General features: G+C 39.5%; 2 protein-coding genes across 3 annotated transcripts in view; one reads left to right on the top strand and one right to left on the bottom strand.

Annotated features, from left to right (window-relative positions):
• tln2b (talin 2b) overlaps positions 1 to 17,589 on the bottom strand; it is an 85,230-nt gene extending 67,641 nt beyond the window's left edge. For both annotated transcript variants that reach the window (XM_025056168.1, XM_025056167.1), the window contains exons 1-2: positions 17,312 to 17,589; positions 5,300 to 5,422 (exon numbers count right to left, since the gene is read on the bottom strand). The gene's annotated coding sequence lies outside the window, so the exon portion shown is untranslated. The remainder of the gene's footprint in view (positions 1 to 5,299; positions 5,423 to 17,311) is intronic.
• On the top strand, positions 8,205 to 10,239 carry c2cd4a (C2 calcium dependent domain containing 4A). Its single transcript, XM_008311810.3, has 2 exons — positions 8,205 to 8,731; positions 8,830 to 10,239. Exon 2 carries the CDS (start codon positions 8,846 to 8,848, stop codon positions 10,184 to 10,186), a length of 1,341 nt encoding a protein of 446 aa, XP_008310032.1. The 5' UTR covers positions 8,205 to 8,731; positions 8,830 to 8,845; the 3' UTR covers positions 10,187 to 10,239.
• Positions 17,590 to 18,170: the final 581 nt, after the last annotated feature.

Raw genomic sequence — 18,170 nt, forward strand, 5'->3', positions numbered from 1 at the left:
TGATTTAGTTATTGATTAATTATGATTCATCATAATTAATTAAATTAAAATTAATAGCAATTACCTTCGACAGCCATTATACAGCTACACACTGTGAACATAAACACAAAGAGTCACGAAAACCTATTCAATGGATCCTTACAGCACACATCTTTTTTGTGCCACTGACTCAATTAGACACCTTGCGCTGTGTACCAGGAAGACTAGGTCGGACCTGTCTTCTCTACCCTCACACTGGCATCTCATCATTGACCCACTGATAAAAGTGCCACAGGCTGAACTACTGCTTTTGCCGTTATCTTCCCAGACTGACCCACTTTTTTACATCAGCTTGTGCATCGACGGCACAGCCCATTAGTTTGGATCCCAGGCACAGTCACAGTCACTGTTTCAGCCTCATCTGTCAGAAACAGCAACATACACCAAGAGTTTTGTATTCCTGTCTCCACAGTCATCATGTGTACAAAACATCTCACAAAAAGTTCAGTGGTGAAAAGTGTTGAGTGAATATATTAACCTATGATTCAAATACATCACTTAGCTCCGAGCCTGCACGCTTACTTGTGCATGTCACAGTAAGAGTAAAACGGGAGGGAGAGCCATTATCAAGGCCCTTGTTCTGTGGAACCATTTCCCAGTGTGGGTTCAAGAGGAGGATACACTCCTTAAATTTAAAGGTGTATAACAACGTACAACGTTGCTCTTCTGATATAGGCCTAGACTGCTGGGTGAATCACTGTATGACTATTATTTATTTACCATATTTATTTGTAAAAACAAACAAAAAAAAAAAAAAACAGAGAGACTCAGAGCTGCCGATGATGATCTTCATGTGTCTTTCTTCAATTCCTGCAAGTTTATCAGCATTGTAAACTAAACAGACCCCAGTTTCACACTGAGTAATTAAATTATATAGTAAACTGAAACTAGAATATCATTATGTTTCTGTTTCATTAATCTGTTGGATGCTGTGGGATTTTTCCAATGTAAAATATATGCAGTGGCTCTTTTTTTTTTTCTTAACTGATTCTAAAGCTCACTTGGGAAAATGTGTCTGGAGGATTTGGACTTAAATATTTTTCAAAATATTTAGACCAGAAAACAAAACCACAATAAACAAAAGCAACAAGGATGAAATAAAATAGGGCTAGGGGACCAGCAGGTGTTTTTGTCTTTATTATAACAAAAAGAAAGTTTATTATTATTATTATTATTATTACATCCTTAAGTTTAAATCTGAAGCAAAACATGCAGAAGCTCAGTCATGTTAGAGAAATACAGGACCTTTGATGGCAGTTTGATTTCAGATTGATGATAACATTAGAATAGTAGACAGCTCATGCATTAAGCTCTTGCCGTATAGCAACAGCTCTGGACCTCAGCCAGACCCTAAAGAATCTCTGATCATGGAGAGAGCACAGACGGAGGAAAATGTCAGGGACATCTACATCCATGCAACACTGGAAAAAGAAAAAAAAGCCACAGTCGCAGTAACAGCATGGGGTGTGTTTTGTTTCCACCTCCTACACACTCTTGCATTAAAATATGGTTGAACAATCTCAGTCTGGAGTGACTCAAAAGAACCCCTTAGATAGTTCCCACCCTGCAGCTGAACATTTCCTGGGGAATTCCGGCCCAGGAACGTATCCCTGATGACAGAGTAACTACAACAGCTGAGAGAAAAATCACTTTCTAAACAACTGTTTGGAAGTAGATGACTTTGACTTTCTTGGACGCAGGACTGATATTGTTATTAATGACCTTGTTTCACCGGATGTGTATTTATGCCTCGATTCCAGATGGTTTGGAGACACCAAGCTACGTATCAGAGCAAGGGAAACGTGTGTCCGTTGGAAATGAGTGAGTGCTGGCAAATTAGGTGCCAGGCTCAAAGTGTGAACCAAAGTTGTTGTAGCAGAGATAACCCTAATAGCTTTCCATTAATATAAACCCACTGTGGTAATGGCCTCTTCAGTAGATGGCAATGAGTAGGTAATAGGCAGCGTTTAGAGAGAGCTAGACTTTAATTACCACTGCAATGTGAACCTGCACTATTTAATATTTCATAGATGTCGCCGAGAGGTCAAAAAAAGAAGAAGAGGAACAGGGAAAATAGGGAAAAACTTAAAAAACTTTTCTGATTTCTTTAGCCACAGAGAAGAGCAGCAATGTTGTTTTCCAGAACCCTGGGGCCCCAGGAACACAATCTTTTGTTGTGTTTGATGGAAAGGTGAACTTTCATCATTGGTTGCCATAAGGGGAGGAATGCTGCATTGGAGCTTGCGGTATTGGAAGTTTGAAATCTGAATTAATCTGTGAACTGTGGTGGAAAACTATACAAAACCCGAGGGCAAGCTGAGGGCTTATATTGTGGGAGCGCAGGTATAGTTGATAAGAGTTCAGATTCACACGGCGTCGGTATTTTTCACACAATACAATGTAGAAATAACAACGCTATCTGCACCTATTTCTGCGAACACTGTGTCCATCCGTACGCACGGAGAACAAATACAGTTAATAAGCACTCACTGTGAGCCCGTCTCTCATGACAAGACAGAATATATTTGCATCATTCCTGCAGTTGTTTATGTTTCATGAAGCCTCACCAAGTGTCTGTGAGGGATGGTTTTTCTTATTTATTTATTTTTACAGGAGGCTCATTTTGACATTTGGCTTTTCAATAAATCTCTTTTTAAACAGCAACTATTGGCGCTCCAGACTTTTCTACTTTGTCTGCATTGTAAAGATGCAGCAGGACAAAGGCTCAGGTGCTTTTCTTCAGAGCTAATGTTGTGTGGAGCCATAAAGGGCACAATAGACTCACGGTGAATGCTTTTATCTACAGGGTTTTGGTTATAAAATAATGCTATTTTTTATTTATTTATTTATTTTTGCATGATTTTAGTGACTTCCGCAAACGACATTTGGTGAATCGACAGATTACGAAAAAAAAACCCTTTTGTTTTAGTACAAGCCATACAGGATGGTCACATGATCTACTCAGATAACAGCAACAAGCTTGTACCTAAGAAAGAACTAGGATATAGTATATGATACAAGCCCGTTTAATTCAGATAAGCAAGTATCCAAAGTGTTATATTGTTACAGTATTGTATTTTTGGTATTATTTTAAACATTAGTCTCAAGTTTTTAGGTTTTATTTTAATTCGTTTTTAATCAATATTTTTACGTTATGTCTGTAATTTTTGGAATAAGTAAAAGTAATTCGTTTTTAATCAATATTTTTACGTCATGTCTGTAATTTTTGGAATAAGTAACAGAAATTGTATTTTTACTTTTAATTTTACAACGAATACCTTCTCAACACACCTATCGCATATTGTTGTAATTTTTGTGTTGTTAAACCAATATATTTCTAACAATTCTTAAGCTTTTTTCCCAGAATGCCAAACTCTCAAGCTTTAATGTAATATATAATTGTGCTACTACAATACTAGAATATTTTAGCATTATCTTGCAAAAGCACACACATTGCCAAATATGTCTGTAAAAACTGTCTGTAAATATGTCTGTAAAGCCTCACAACAGAACGTGTCAATAACCCCTTAAAGTGCATGTTATCGGTCGATTAGCACTCAGCATCTCACCTAGCTGACTGATTTCAGCAAGTGATTTCTACTTTTAACGGAGAACCTCAATCCCATTAAGCCTTGAACTCATTTTCTTCACTCAAAATAAATAATGTAGTACTAAAAAAATCTATTATTAAATTTTAAAATAGAATGTTTTTGATGCACTAAAGAAACCCATTTTCAAATGCCTTCATCTGCATGGGCTGCATGTCTCCCTGCTGCACTGACTGGTACCTTACAGTACCATCGAGGAGTACAGTTTCAGTATGTGTAGGGTACTCCCAGTTGGAATTAAGCCATTAAGTGTGTCAGTGGTGCCTAGTTGTATAAAGCTGACCAGGATCACAGCGTTCTACATAACGCTGACTGTGTCTGACCTTTGGTTACATCACTCCAGTCAAATATGTCACTCTCCCGACAGTATCCTTGATTTGACCGTCGCCATCGACGATGCCTCACACATTTAATTGTCAGCTGCTTTTGGGTCGGAGAAGGACAGTGGTGGGGGGGGGAAGGGGAAGTGTGGGGGGGGGGGTTATATTAGAGCAGCCAAAAGCTTTATTGGCTAATGAGTATGTCACAGAGAGAGTAATGAGTGGACACCCACCAAGAGCTCACACGGTTGTTCTGCAAACAAACGCGCTGCGTGTACAACCATCCACAGAAAGACTGGAAGGAAATGAGCGTGGTGGAGCAGAAGCCTGTGAAATGCATCTGCACAAGTGTAGCACAAAGGTGTGTGTATCCGTGTGTGTGTAATTGTTGTGTATGAGGTAGGCACAGCTGCCTGTAGGGCTTAAACAGACATGTCTTGTAGTGTGAACGTGCACACCAGCCTCACTGCTGGTGCTTGGAGATAATATCAGCTCTGCAGCCAGGTGAGTGTGGCCCCTGATCTCCTCCAGATAAAGCCTGCACACAGGAAGGCATCTTTCAAATGAAGGACGTCTTTCTACTAACAAGGCAAAAAAAAAAAAAAAAAAAAAAAAACTCAACTGACCATGATGAAAGTACCCCACATACACGCATATGTGGTGCACACATCCACCGTAAATCACCGGTGATGAAAGCTAACATCCCCGCTCCAACATCACTGCCTCACATCATCTGTGCCATAGGCTCCTGATGTTGAGCAGATCAAGTCAACATCCAGGTCAAGTTCAAGTTAGTGGACCGCACATTTCCTTTGCTGGGCAGCACTGATGCTCCAGCTGGGGGTAAGTCAGTAACTGCCCTCCTCTTAAAGCACTTCAACACCAACATCCGACATGCATTTTAAATAAACAGGTCAACCCGTCTCTCACATTTCCCCCCCTTCAACCTCTTATCTGTCAATGTCAAAAACAGTCACAGTCACACATTCAGGGCGAGGGAAGCGACCGTGAGTGGCTGATGATAAGCTCGGCACCAGCAGCTGCTGAGACATGATCCGGAGGAAACACAATAGGGAGATGGAAGGCTGGACAGCGACCGTAAGAAAAGGTCTATCATGTGAAATGCTTCCAGCGCTCCTTGCTCAGCCAACACCGAGCCTCTCGGTCCGCCTCCTCCTCCTCCTCGTATAGGGGAGTCGATTTAAAGGGAAGGAGGAGAGCACCTCCAGCAGCAGCAGCGGCGGCAAGAGCAGGGGGAAGCAGCGGGGATCCAGGGCGTTCGAAAGGAACGCAAATAGGTCTTAAAATGGAAAGAAAGTGGGGAAATCCTACCTGATGTGCGGCGCTCCTTAATGCATGCGGACTGACTTGGATGAAGGCTGGGCGACACACAGTAAAGCGGGTCAGCTCAGCCTGTCTGCCTCTGCCTGCCTCCTCCACGGCATCAAGCCCCTCCTCGTTTATCGTACAGTGAAGAGGGATGGGAGAGAGGAAAAAGAGGGAAGAATCCTGTCACATTTGTGAGCATAAAAAAAGCGTCAGGCTCACACTTGCAGTATGATAATTATATACACAGAATAATCCTACAACATCAGCATGATTATAATCAGCAGGAGGATGATGATGGTGGGGAGGAGGAGGAGGGGGAGGAGAAGGAGGAGGAAGGATTTAAAAAGGCTATAAACTAGACTTGTACTGCTTTAAATAAGACCTGGCGCTGTGTACACGGACACGGAGGTTGAGGCCCCGGGTTTGAGTGATTATTATTCTGACGGCTGTGCAGTAAAGTGCACCAGGCCACAGAGCAGTCATGGAGTGTTTATTTACACATCCAGAAAATCAAACATCGTATTTACCTAGTGTGCAGTGATATCAACCTGTCCTACTAAAACACCCAGCACCTGTGATTGACATTTAGTTCAATCTTTGCTATTTAAATTTACAGAACAATGAACAGTCATCATTATCTTGATTGTATGTTTTCTAAAACCTTTTACTCTGTGTTTTGAAAACATTTGGCTCTCCAGTTACTGTTACTAAATTTAAAATCCAACAGTAACGGCTGTAATTCTCACCACGATCATCTGATTATTTATCAGCCAAAACTCTACTGAAACTGATATCTTAATCGAGCAAAAGAGAACATAACTGCTGCATTAACTCACCTATTCGTGATGGCAAGATCCCCCTGCATACCAAGAGAGGGCCCAAGTACCATCAACGGTACTGGTACCACAGTTTAAGAACCACTGCATTATGTCGGAGAGAAAAAACTAAATATTTTATCAATGAAAGGTGCCTGAAAAGTACTTTATTCCCCAACAAGCTAGGGCTGCAGAGGTGACATGCTGGATATTAAAGCACTTTGCATAACCCCGCCACTAGAGGTTGCTAAATCCTACATTCTCTACTCAAAAAGGTATTCACAGGTTTATAGTTAGAGAGAAAAAGCACAAGTGATTTTTATTTAGTTTTCATTTTTCTCATTTTACTAATTTAATTTTCACTATGTAGTCCTAAGGAATGCACAGTGTAGTGGTGGTTAGTATTAATGCCTGACCGCAAACATGACATCAGTTTGCCTCCAGCCTCAGGGAGGTCTCATTTGTTTCCAATATTGGAACAGCCACAGTCTAGGAACTGAATGTAGTTGCATCCCACTCTATGCAATCAACAATTTCGACTTTCCTTTTGGTTTCCCTTTGGTTTTGGTCTCCTGTTGTAACCATTTTATCCTATCCTGGCGTGGTACAGTACAGCGCCCCTCCTTGGCAGGGGTATGAAAAACACCTTGGATATTTTAAATCCATTTTAAACCAAATGCAGACATCAACTAAAAGGTGTAAGGTATAAAGGGTGAAATGATTTTTCTCAAATTGCTTTTAGGCTCAATTTGATTTATTGATATCTCAAACGATTAAATTAAAATTATCGGGTGAAAGTAGCCTTAGGCCTTGTTCATCTAAGGTAATGTAATTAACTGTGTATATTTGACATTGTAAATCTGGGATTCGGCAGTGAATGGTTGACCTAACATGTCTGACGTCATTGAGATCCTGTTTTCCATGTTAAGTTTTATTTGGCAGTAAAGTAATAGAACCAAATCACGAAGGTAAAACACAAACATTTCATTCCAATTAGGAGAAAATAGTTAAATCACAGCACCCTTTTAGTTAAGCGTCAGTTCTTGGTTTCTAAATGTACACTGCCATCTACCGGCAAATATATGCATCTACAGTCGCCAGACCACTACACACTATAGATTTGTGCAATTCATAGCATAACAAATGCAAAGAATACTAAACGTTGTCCGGACTGACACCAGTAAAAAGGGGAAGGTACTCACGAGACCATTATTATTCTCAATTTTTCGTTCATAATTATATTGTTGAGTTACTCTGAGAAAATCACAAACATGCAGCTGGTGCAAAGATCTGGAGACTCCATGTCATATAATAGTTTTGCTAGAGGATGTGGTAGTCGTCCAAAACAAACAAACAAACAAAAAAATAACTAACAAAGACAAAAAAGGTGAAAGAATGGTACACATTTTATGAACTATCGACCTAGCTTTTCTCCGTTTTCTTTGAAAGTGCATTCAATACATTGGCTTTCCAAATAAACGTAAGGAAAACATATATGAAACCTGAACATCTTGGAAAACATTTCCAAGAAACAGCTCATTTGGCCCCATTCCCAGGATAATGTGACGTTGGTGTGTTCTCTAGTTGTCGGAAAAACACTAACCGAGTGGCTCCACTTGATCTTTGTCCCGTGGACGTTTATTTGTTACCATAGTGTATAGAAGCATCATTGACTACGACGATCAGTTTAGCTGCTTTGTCAGAGAATGTAAGGTAATATATACATTATAATTAATAAATAATAATGTTTTTAAAATAATATATATATATATTATTTTAAAAACTATTCCAAGAGCTAACACAAGAGGGTAGCATAGCAACGTTAAAATATTTAATAATGGTGGGATATTTTATGCTGAGGTTTTTGTTACTACAACTTACAGTAGCTTTTTATTAAGCTATTTTGTTGAGCTTACATAAATAATATCCTGTTTTGTTTTTTTCAGTATTGTAACACTCTTCCAGTTTTAAGTGTGTTACAAAATGATTCCAAAGTATTGAAATAGATTGTTAATTACCATTGCATATCATGAAAAATGCACACATTGCAAGGTTATTTAGACCCTAAAATTCGAATTCAAGTTTTCGTCTGTTCTTTTGAGGGAGCTGTACCTAAAATTAACCTTGTGTTATCACCTGCTGGTTCCTTTTTTAAAAAAAGTTTCATAAGAACGTTCTTATCATCTGGTTTGCCACCACAGAACAAGGTCACCCTTAAATGAATGGAAAAACAAACATGTGAAATGAGAGCTTGGCACCTGTTTGAAATCAATTCTTCAGCGTTTAAGGAGTGAACCCATCTTACTCAGTCCTCTCTGTCCACTGGCTGCAGGGCCACCAAGCTCTGTTGTGGTTGGGATATTTCTATGGGAACCAGTGACCGAGGGAAGAGGGAAGGAGGATCCTGTCTAAGCAGCACAGGGGGCGTGTTAGCTTCACTGCTCTCCTGCTCAATTTAAACCACCTGCGTCTATCAAAAATCCACAGATGTGCCACACTTGACATGAGAGAACCTCCATCTGCTGTCAGGAGAGCCTCAGTGATTTTTCCACAACACCCTGGAGCTATCAGCCCGTCCTGTTTGGGATAATTCTGTGATTTATTCCCTTCTTCTGAAGAGGTAAGAAGAAAAAAAAACACCAAACTTTTCAAACTTTTAACTATTTAAATCCAAAACAGTTCAGTATTTAAATTGCATGTTTTTATTTCATTTTGCAGTGTTTTCTAATTTCCCATGTGGGTGGTGGAGAAGATCCGTTTGTCAGTGGAGAGATCTAACCTGCCCATTCTACCAGCAGAACTTAGCTTAAATATTAGTGACATCATGTTTGGTGAGAAGCCCAAAAGGATTTTTCTCTGTCCAAACGTCATCACCCCTGACAACATCCCAGAGTTTTGCATCCCACCAACCATCCCATCACTACAGGAGATGAAGAATCTGGAGCACAGGCGAGCCATTTGTGCCCCCCGGGTCTCTCAATCTGAGAGGACGAGCCCTGAGACTGAGGTGACGCCTCAGGAGCAACGAAACCCACACATCATCCAGGTGGAGAGTGTGGATGAAAGCCCATATGATGGCTGCAGTGATGAGGAGACCACCAACGCAGACCCTCAGAGCCAGGCTGCACTGTCTCTTCCACACCTGGCTAAAGCCCAGACTTGTTACGGTTTTTGCACTTTACTGGAGAGCCCCCACACCAGGAGAAAAGAGTCTCTCTTCCATGCCGACCCTGGCTCCTCACCCCTGCTGCTGCCCAAAAGTCGGTCCAGCGTGTTCTCCAAGGTCTCTCCCTCCACCTCACCTTCCTCCTCTCCTTCTTCCCTCGGCCTTAACACCATCACCTCCAGACTTTCCCCAAGAAGTTACACCATGAGCTGGCAGACAGCTCTGGACAGTGACACGACGTCTTCGACTGAATCTTCTCCCTTCAGCTCCCCTCTGCTGACACGATGCCCCGGCAAGTCTTCCCTCTTTAAAGCACTGAGTCATGAACTGCTGTTGTCCAGGAACTTAAGGAAAGCAATGGTGTCTCGGAATAATTCTTTATCAACAGATGAGGGCAGCTCCACGGACAACAGTCCAAATGTGATGAGAAGGGTATCAGAGGGGGTTATTGAAGGCCTGCCCAGCACCTACACCCTGGCACCACCCACCATCTTCCCAATGGACTTGACTTTGCACAGGGAGCAAAAAGTAGGGAAGGAGAAGAAGGTGCCCATAGGGAAAGACGGACCCCTGAGACTGTCGGCAGAGTACTGTGCAGATAACCAGAGACTCCGTGTCCGGCTCATCAGCACCGAGGGCCTCTATCCTCTCTCTGTAGATCCTAAGATTATTAACTGCAGCGTCAGTCTTTGTCTGCTTCCCGGAAAAGTCCAGAAGCAGCGGAGCACGGTAATCAGAAAGAGCCGTAATCCGATCTTCAACGAGGATTTCTTCTTCGATGGAGTCTCAGAGGATAAGCTGGGCCAGCAGTCCCTTCGACTTAAAGTGGTGAACAAAATGTCCACCCTGAAAAGAGACTATCTTCTCGGTGATTGTGATTTGCCTCTGTCTAGTATCGTCCAAATTTGAACCAAAGTACTTCCTTGGCTTTTTATTTATGATTTCAAATATTTATTTTCCTTTTGGACTGCATTGAGTTTTATAATCCTTAAATTATGTAAAACATCCATGTTGTTTGTCTTTTATATGTTTCAAGAGATGCAAAACTTCAAAATGATGGTAAGGGGGGGTGAGTAGCAATATACAGCACTATATGAAGATTGTACATTTTTACACATCAAATGTTCTAAGGCAGGTGACTTGAGTACTTTAAAGCCTCTTTCTATATGTATTAAATAAAAGCATCTTCATTATTTAAGTGACTAACACTTGCCCTCAAGTTTTAAAAAAATTGTTGTATAAAAATCAGTAGTTTTGTCCTTCATTCCATTATCAAAAAAAAAGAAAAGATTATTATTATATCATATTGCAGTAGTGAGGATTTGTAGACAGTAAAGTATGTGTATCAACTGGTGAGACAACGTGTTTTTCTAAAGCAGTATTATAGATGACACATTTCCAAACTTCTTTCAAACATGTTAATAAATTAAATTAAAGATTTTTAAAAATAAGACTTTGTGCAAAGTTTGAACCTAAAACATTATTTGTTTTGTTTTTTTAAAAAGAGAAAAAACTGCACATGCAATATACATACATGTTTGCACAAGTGAGCATGGCGGCAGCTCTAAATGTAGACTCCAGGCAAGTGTATCCTGCTGCTAGCTGCCATAAAGCTCAGCCTTAAAAGCACTGGCTGCCACTACGGCTCTTAGTTAAAGATTAATAGGTTCCTCAGGGCTCAGAAAAGCTCTGAGAGGGGACAACCACTGGTTGTACAGCAGTGACAAACAAAACAACATGCAGTGAAATGACGAGATGGGAAGTGCTCATGAATACTGTATAAATAGACCGTGTGGCACCGCTGCATGCAGGGATTGTCTTTCAGAGGCTGCGATGACGACGGCTTTATGATGCAAATATTTTTACAAGATTTTACAGTTTGCATTGTGCCGCTGGAAGCAGACTTCACACACATTTAGCCTCATGATCCAGTTTGTGCTAAACAGACAGCATTGCCACAAAGACCCCAAAACACGTCTCAATTGTTCGGATGTAAATAAGGATGTTGTGCTACAGTGATACGGCACAAAGAGATACTACAAGTCTGAAAGGGAATCCTATACTGTACAAATCCCAGTCTTACACAACCTATATTTGATTACAATACATCTCCCTATAGAGGGTGTGTTTCCAGATCCTGTATAGAGCGTTTATTTTGAAGTGTTGACTCAGCTGTGAAATATCCCATAATAAATAGGAACTACACTGAGTCACCTCACAGGATTACTTGGACAGATCTTCTTTATACTAAAAAAAGAGCTGCTTTCACTGCTTTCCGTATACAGTATGTACATATACAGTATATAAAACACACACTGGAGCTAAAGCAGCCTCTACACATCTGGGTATTATTCATTTTCCTTTCAAATGATACCGAGTAAATACGTTAGAGAAAATAATACAATTGTTGTAAAAGTAAATAGAAATAGAATTCAGATCTAATGTTAACTGATTAGCTACATTTTCCTGTTCAATGCAATGGAACATCAGTAAGGATTAGAAGTGTAGTTTAAAAACCTGGGAGGGTGTTTGTACTCTGTTTCAACCACTAATGTCTTCTAGTGATTCCATAATCTGTAGGAAACATCAGTCTCTCCTGGAGATGGACACCATGAATATAAATGCCTGACAGAGGAAGTGCACTGGCTCCATCTCAAGTATCTGAAAACAGTTGCCTGGTTACTCTCATTAAGCAGGATGGCTTTGTCAAGAAAAGCAGTGAGCCGATATTGACAACAGCCACATTTAGACGTACAGTAATTGGGAAAACTGAATGTAGTATTTTTTGTTGTCATTATTCGTCATTTCTCAAAACAGTGATAAGATAATTTGCTTTGACCTCATAGATGAAAACGTCGTATCCTCCTCTGCCACGTTTCTGGTCTCACAGGCTGTAAAAGGTTGGCGTCAAACCCACTCCCTTATCACACTTTTTGTTTTACCAGGCTCTCATTCTGTGGCCACCACCAACACATAACACCCTAAACATGTCACTGTAAACCATTGTATTAAAGTGTTTATCCTTGCTCCGCCCTGCTGTGTTCACAGGGTGAAATTTGTTTTGGATTCAGAATTACAAAAGACAGAAGTGCCCCGGTTTAATCTCATACTGTTTCTCCACCCAGTCGTGTAGAAAAGGCCGTTGGTCTGCCACCAGCCGGGCCACGACCCAACTGAGCTGGACAACCATGATATTAAACTGAAGGACAGTGTCTTTGTTCTTCAGTCTGTTAACTTCAATACCAAAACATAATCTCAATTTTAATTTCAACTGCAAATTAGACTCTGGGTCAAACTGAATTTTAGAAAATAACCTTTTATGAATTTAGATGGACTTATTCTGTTTTATTATTATCTGCTTGGACTTTTTTGCATGTTGCAATTTATTTTGTAAATACTAGTGTACTAGCATTTCCAGTGTATCTGATCTTCTAAATGTTTTGATTAGTTTTGACCAAATCCTTATTATGTTCTTTGTTTGTTTGTTTGTTTTGGTAACACATTTATGCTGCTGCTTTATCAAGTGAGTTTCCCCTCACAGTGTTGATCAAATAAATTTATTCCCTCTTCTTTTATTGTCAAAATACTGACAAAAACATCAGTTTTCAGGAGACAACTCAATTACTGGATAAATAAACACCAAGTAAAATTGGGATGTGAGTAATTTGCATATTTTTTTAAAAAAAGTCTACACAGCTTTTGACAGAAAAAAGAAATTTAGTTCCCATGTTTGAGATGGTAGTTTTTAAAACTGATACCATATCAATTTTTCACACACTTCTCCGTGGCCTTCAATAATGATGTTTCTACCCTAAACATAAAGATATTCGGTATCATTAAGTATCATAACTGGGCATAAAGGAATAATCTTACCACAAAGACAGGAAGACGGTATGTACAGGTGTTGTTATTAGCACACATTGGGGAAAAATGTCTCTGTTATAATGAAGCACTTAGCTTAGCTGAGTTAGCTGTGTTTAAAATACATTCTGTCACAACTGTAAAATGGACTGCAAGGGACTGTAGACTAATTAATATTGTAATACTGAAGACAAAAGTTTCACACTGTCGACAAGCTTCAATCAAGACACACAGCAAAAACTACGGTCAACCAACTCTGAGGCTAAAGTTTCTACATTTACATATTTTTCTTTTCTTATTTTTTAGTATAAAGACGTGTATCATTTCACATACAGTAGCCAATTTAAAACCTTTGTTTTAAATTTTCATTGATTGACAACCCTAATTGTTTCCCTGCGTTTTCAGTTAAAATAAGTATATTTATATACTGGCCATTAATATAAAAAATAAACATTTTATCTGCACCTGATGTTTTGTACGCAGGTACAATATTATTCGGTCCTGTGACTAATAGCAGTGAAGATGTTGTGAATGAATGTTCTTTTTAGCGCCATGACATGACACTGGTAAAAGCCGCTCATGGCAGCCCTGCGTGCTCTTCTTTGTACCAGATAAGTGGAAGTAATGAGCTGGCCCTGAAATAAAATCACCTGCGTCATGAGTGTGTGTGAGGACACACACCCGTTGCGTACAAATGCCAAATGAAACCAGATCTGACTGAAACAGACACACAAACTAAACAGAACCACACGGGGTGGGTGGATGGATGTCTGGTGATGCTCCAAACTCACTGCATTTAAATGGATGGGACAAATAAGTGTTGTCAAATAAAAAAAAAACAACAAAAAAAAAACAACAAAACAAAACAAAAAGGTTGTGCCACTTGTATGCACTCAGCAACTGATCTATCAAGTTCTATGGCACTTTTATTTATATGGTCTGGTAACATCCCGTTTATTTTTGGCACAAAGTCAACTTCATGTGACCTCCGTCCAACACAACGTTATCAGTTTCAGTCATCCCCGGTTTACAGGAAAGGTGAGGAGCAGATACTGCTGCATCTGCACGTAGCACACTAATCGCTCAGAATGTGCACCTGCTCTGTTACACCACCTCCTCAATCAACTGCAGCTCCGTATGGAGCAGAGTCCAAGCGTGACCTGTTTGGTACATAACAACCAAACGTTGTGTAGGATGGACTTCCTCACATCCAACGAGACTTACAGGGATTGAGCAGCGTGAACTCCTTCACCTCAGCTCTGTTTGTGAGGAGCCAAGACTCCATATTTAGCCTAGTGGTCAGAGTGGTCACCTTGGGAGAAACGTGAATGTTTGGCCACTGGGAACCCAGACGGTGTGTCTGTTAAGTGGCTGTGGACTAATAATAGCTCATCACCAGGAACACACCAGAGGTGCATATTCATTTGCCACTCACTCCGTGATGTGCGATATAATCAGGAGCAGGGAGATGCTGTTTGCCTGGTTAATTGCATCAGAGCAATCAGAAGAGAGCTAAACGTGATCTAAAGAAGCATTAAAAGATACACAGATGGTTTGGTTTTTAGGATGGACACATGACACACAAATCTTTTTTCTTGGTTCAACAGTGGCAGGACATGCCCGTATATTTGAGGAACTATCTACAGATTGTACATAATTATACTTTTTTATAGGAAAACTGCCATCACAGGACACTCAATCCACCTGTTCAACGCAACAAATATTCTGGAAATGGAAAGATGACCAACTCCTCCTGTCCGCCTGTATCTGTGTTTTTTTTTTTCTCTTCCAGTAGCACCTTCCATTCCCATGGCAACGAGGCCCAGCTCCAGGGGAACCATGGAGATCCTGCCTTTCATGTGTGAGATGCTTTTATTTCGACACATAAGTTGATAGGCCGTCCCTGTCTGTTTGATTCAGACACTTCTGAGCTTCAGTCTTGCTCCCACTTACATCCGAGGGGCCAGCACCGTTTCTGTGTTTCTGAAAAAGTGGGAGGCGACGTATGGGTTTTGTCAGAAAGACAGCTGGTTTTGATTCATACGTGAAGATTCAAGGGTAGAAATATAATTTTTTTTTTTTTTTTTACAAATCTCACTCCTTATAAATAGCATACCAAATCATTATTTAGGTTAAAATGATTCATTACACTGAACTTTTGATTGACAAAGTGAGGTCTAAAAAAAAAAATCTTTGACTTTTCCATTCACACTTGTTCTTGATATTTTAATAAAAAAAAAAAAGTTAACTTTTAAAGTTTTCATGTAACACCTAATAAAGCTACAGTCATTACCCTGCACTGTATGTGTTGTCTGTCCTGTCCATGTAGAGTCTGGTGCCTGACTGGGGTCCCAAAGAGGGAGAGACTGTGAGACACATCTAGGCCTGTCTGTGTCTGTTGTACTGTCCCACTTACTTCACTGTATCATCCAAACCACACAGGAGCTTGACATCGGAAAAATAATGATACTGTGTTTTAAGTATATTAATAAAAATGAGGATGAGGAGCAAAGACATGTCAGAAAAAGGAAAATTACGAAGCAAAGACATAAAAAAGAGCAAAAAATGTTTGCCCACAATCAACTCATACTGTAGGGATGCAAATACTGACAAGTGCAGCCACATTAGCTAAAACATTAGCCAAGAAGAGAGCTTCAACGTTACCTGAAAAAGGTTAGCATAGACTTTTCTGAAAGAGGATGTGGCTTCGTGTTAGCCCAGTCCAGTTAGCCAAGGTGAATGTTTGCAAAACATAATTATCGGAATACACTTTTGTTAACCTCCTGAATGTTGTTACAAACACCTTTCACAACTGCAGAAAGACTCAGCTCACGACAAGTCATTTCCTTACGATGCTATATGATCTGATCGATGAGAACCATTGCACATGCTACAGTACTGTAAATATAATAATGTATCATTGTCTAAAGATAACAAATGGTTCTCAACCCATCACATTACCTAAAAGTAAACACTGAAGCTAGGTGATGGCTCTCTGTTTGCTAAATTTGTTTGCTTGGCAACCAGTTGACACAAAGTGGGGGCGGGGGGGAGGATTCTTTATTAGCCCAGAGGGTTTACTAAAGGTTCACTGTGAAACATTGTGAAACATTCACACTGCAAACTACACTTTGTTTAACATAATAGAGGGGAATATCAGCGGCAGGTGCATTAAAAACCATGCATTAATACTTTGCTGCTTTAAATAACTATAAGTACTTTAATAAAAGTGCACATAATGGAACACCTTGCAAAAATAAAAGTACATACGTACCTGCAGCTATACTGTCATAATTTAAGATTAGTAAATAACCCAGACATGTTATTGTAGTTGAAAAACGTCAGCAATACAGATTCAATGAAACATATTTCTGACAAATATATTCAATTAACAATGCAAGGTGTTGTTTCATTTTTCACCAAAAAAGTATGTTCTAATTTGTAAGGTATCAAGCAGATAATGTTAAACAATTTAAGGTCCATCCACCAAAATGTTGTTTTAAAAACAAAAACAAACAACTAATACTATTGGTAACATTGACAGCATGAGGTGATCCTGAACGCACCAGCGAATTCCAGTCAATTATCTAAAAAGGTGCAAACGCAGGTGGCGAGGCAGCAGTTAATCACGAGTTGCGCATTTTAAGTGTGCGAGAAATCCTTAAGTAAAAACGCGACAAAGTGATTATGATGGAAGTACGAAGTTACGAGCACGACTGCAGGAGTCTTGTGAGTAAAAATTTTTAACAGGTTATAATGTTAGTTTTCATACTCAAACTTCCTGACCGCACTGAGCTCACTGACAGTGTTGTCAAACAATTGTTCTGCACTGTCAATTCCATTTGTGTTTACAAATAAATATTAAATTCGGAACGTTCTATGTTGACCAAGCGCCATTGTGTCAATTAAAATAAAAAATATTTTTTTAATAAATCAAACATTTCTATGACAGTGTCTACTGCGTATCAACCGTTTTTCTTCAGATTTTAAGATATGTGGGGTTTTTTTTACTACAAATATCACATGAGCGCTTTTATGACCCAAAGCATGTGCTTTAACGTAGACACTAACGATTTAAACAGGACAATAATAGCCTTTAGCCTTTTTGTAAATATTTTCATGATTTCTGTTACAACTAGTGCTTTTGTTCGTTGCATTTTAGCTGTTACTCACTGAATCTCTTGTAGAAACTGCATTGTCTTGTGAGTTTACTTCATTTCGTTGTGTGTACTCTCCATGGTCAGTTCTTGTCTTAAAGTTTACTTCCTGTGTTGTGTTCACGATGAGGCCTGCTGTGCCCCAATAAATACCACCTTTGTGTAATTCATGCCAGCTGTGTCCAATTAGTGTGGACTGAGTAAATGAGTGCATACATATTGTACTTTATTATGAAGTAGAAGTTTCTCAGTGTTATTCATTCTATATTTCATGCATTTTCAGTAATTTTTTTTTTTTGTCTTCTCCGCCTCTCTGTCTTTAAAATTGTTTTCATGTTCCTCAGACTGTCACATGTGGTCACTTAAGTACTTGGCTAAGTGGCAGTTACATCATTGATGTAATGTGTTTTTGACCACCTTGTTATTGCTAACTGCCCATGTGTCCTCTGAAGCCTGTCACTGTTGCTGTTGTGTGTTATTTTACCTCAGTTCTTTATCTGTTGTGGCCTTTAATGACGCATCATTTGTGAAGCTTTTAAGCTGTGGTAAATCAGTAATGTGACTGAATGGCAGCCTCACAGTTGTTTCTGTGGTCGTGCCTGTCTTTTGTTTTTACTGCCTTATCAACACATTTTATGACCTATTGCTTTTAATTTGGCATAAAGGCTTGTGCTTATTTGAGTGATAATTCTTGTTTATTATGGTTATGAGTGGACTTCTTTGTCTTGGCTTGTACTGTAAGAGTAATAGACTGTTGTAGAATTTAAACTATAACAGATGGTGGTGATTGCAATACCAAATATTTAAATACTGACATTTTGCTGTTTAATGATCGTGTTACTTAAATTTAAAGAGGTAGACATAATACTTACTGA

The sequence above is a fragment of the Cynoglossus semilaevis genome, chromosome 6 (assembly GCF_000523025.1).
Source record: "Cynoglossus semilaevis isolate Cse_v1.0 chromosome 6, Cse_v1.0, whole genome shotgun sequence".
NCBI classification, from domain to species: domain Eukaryota; kingdom Metazoa; phylum Chordata; class Actinopteri; order Pleuronectiformes; family Cynoglossidae; genus Cynoglossus; species Cynoglossus semilaevis.

Excerpts from the sequence above, each read along its gene's own strand:
- c2cd4a (XM_008311810.3), top strand. The coding sequence starts at position 8,846 with ATGTGGGTGGTGGAGAAGATCCGTTTGTCAGTGGAGAGATCTAACCTG.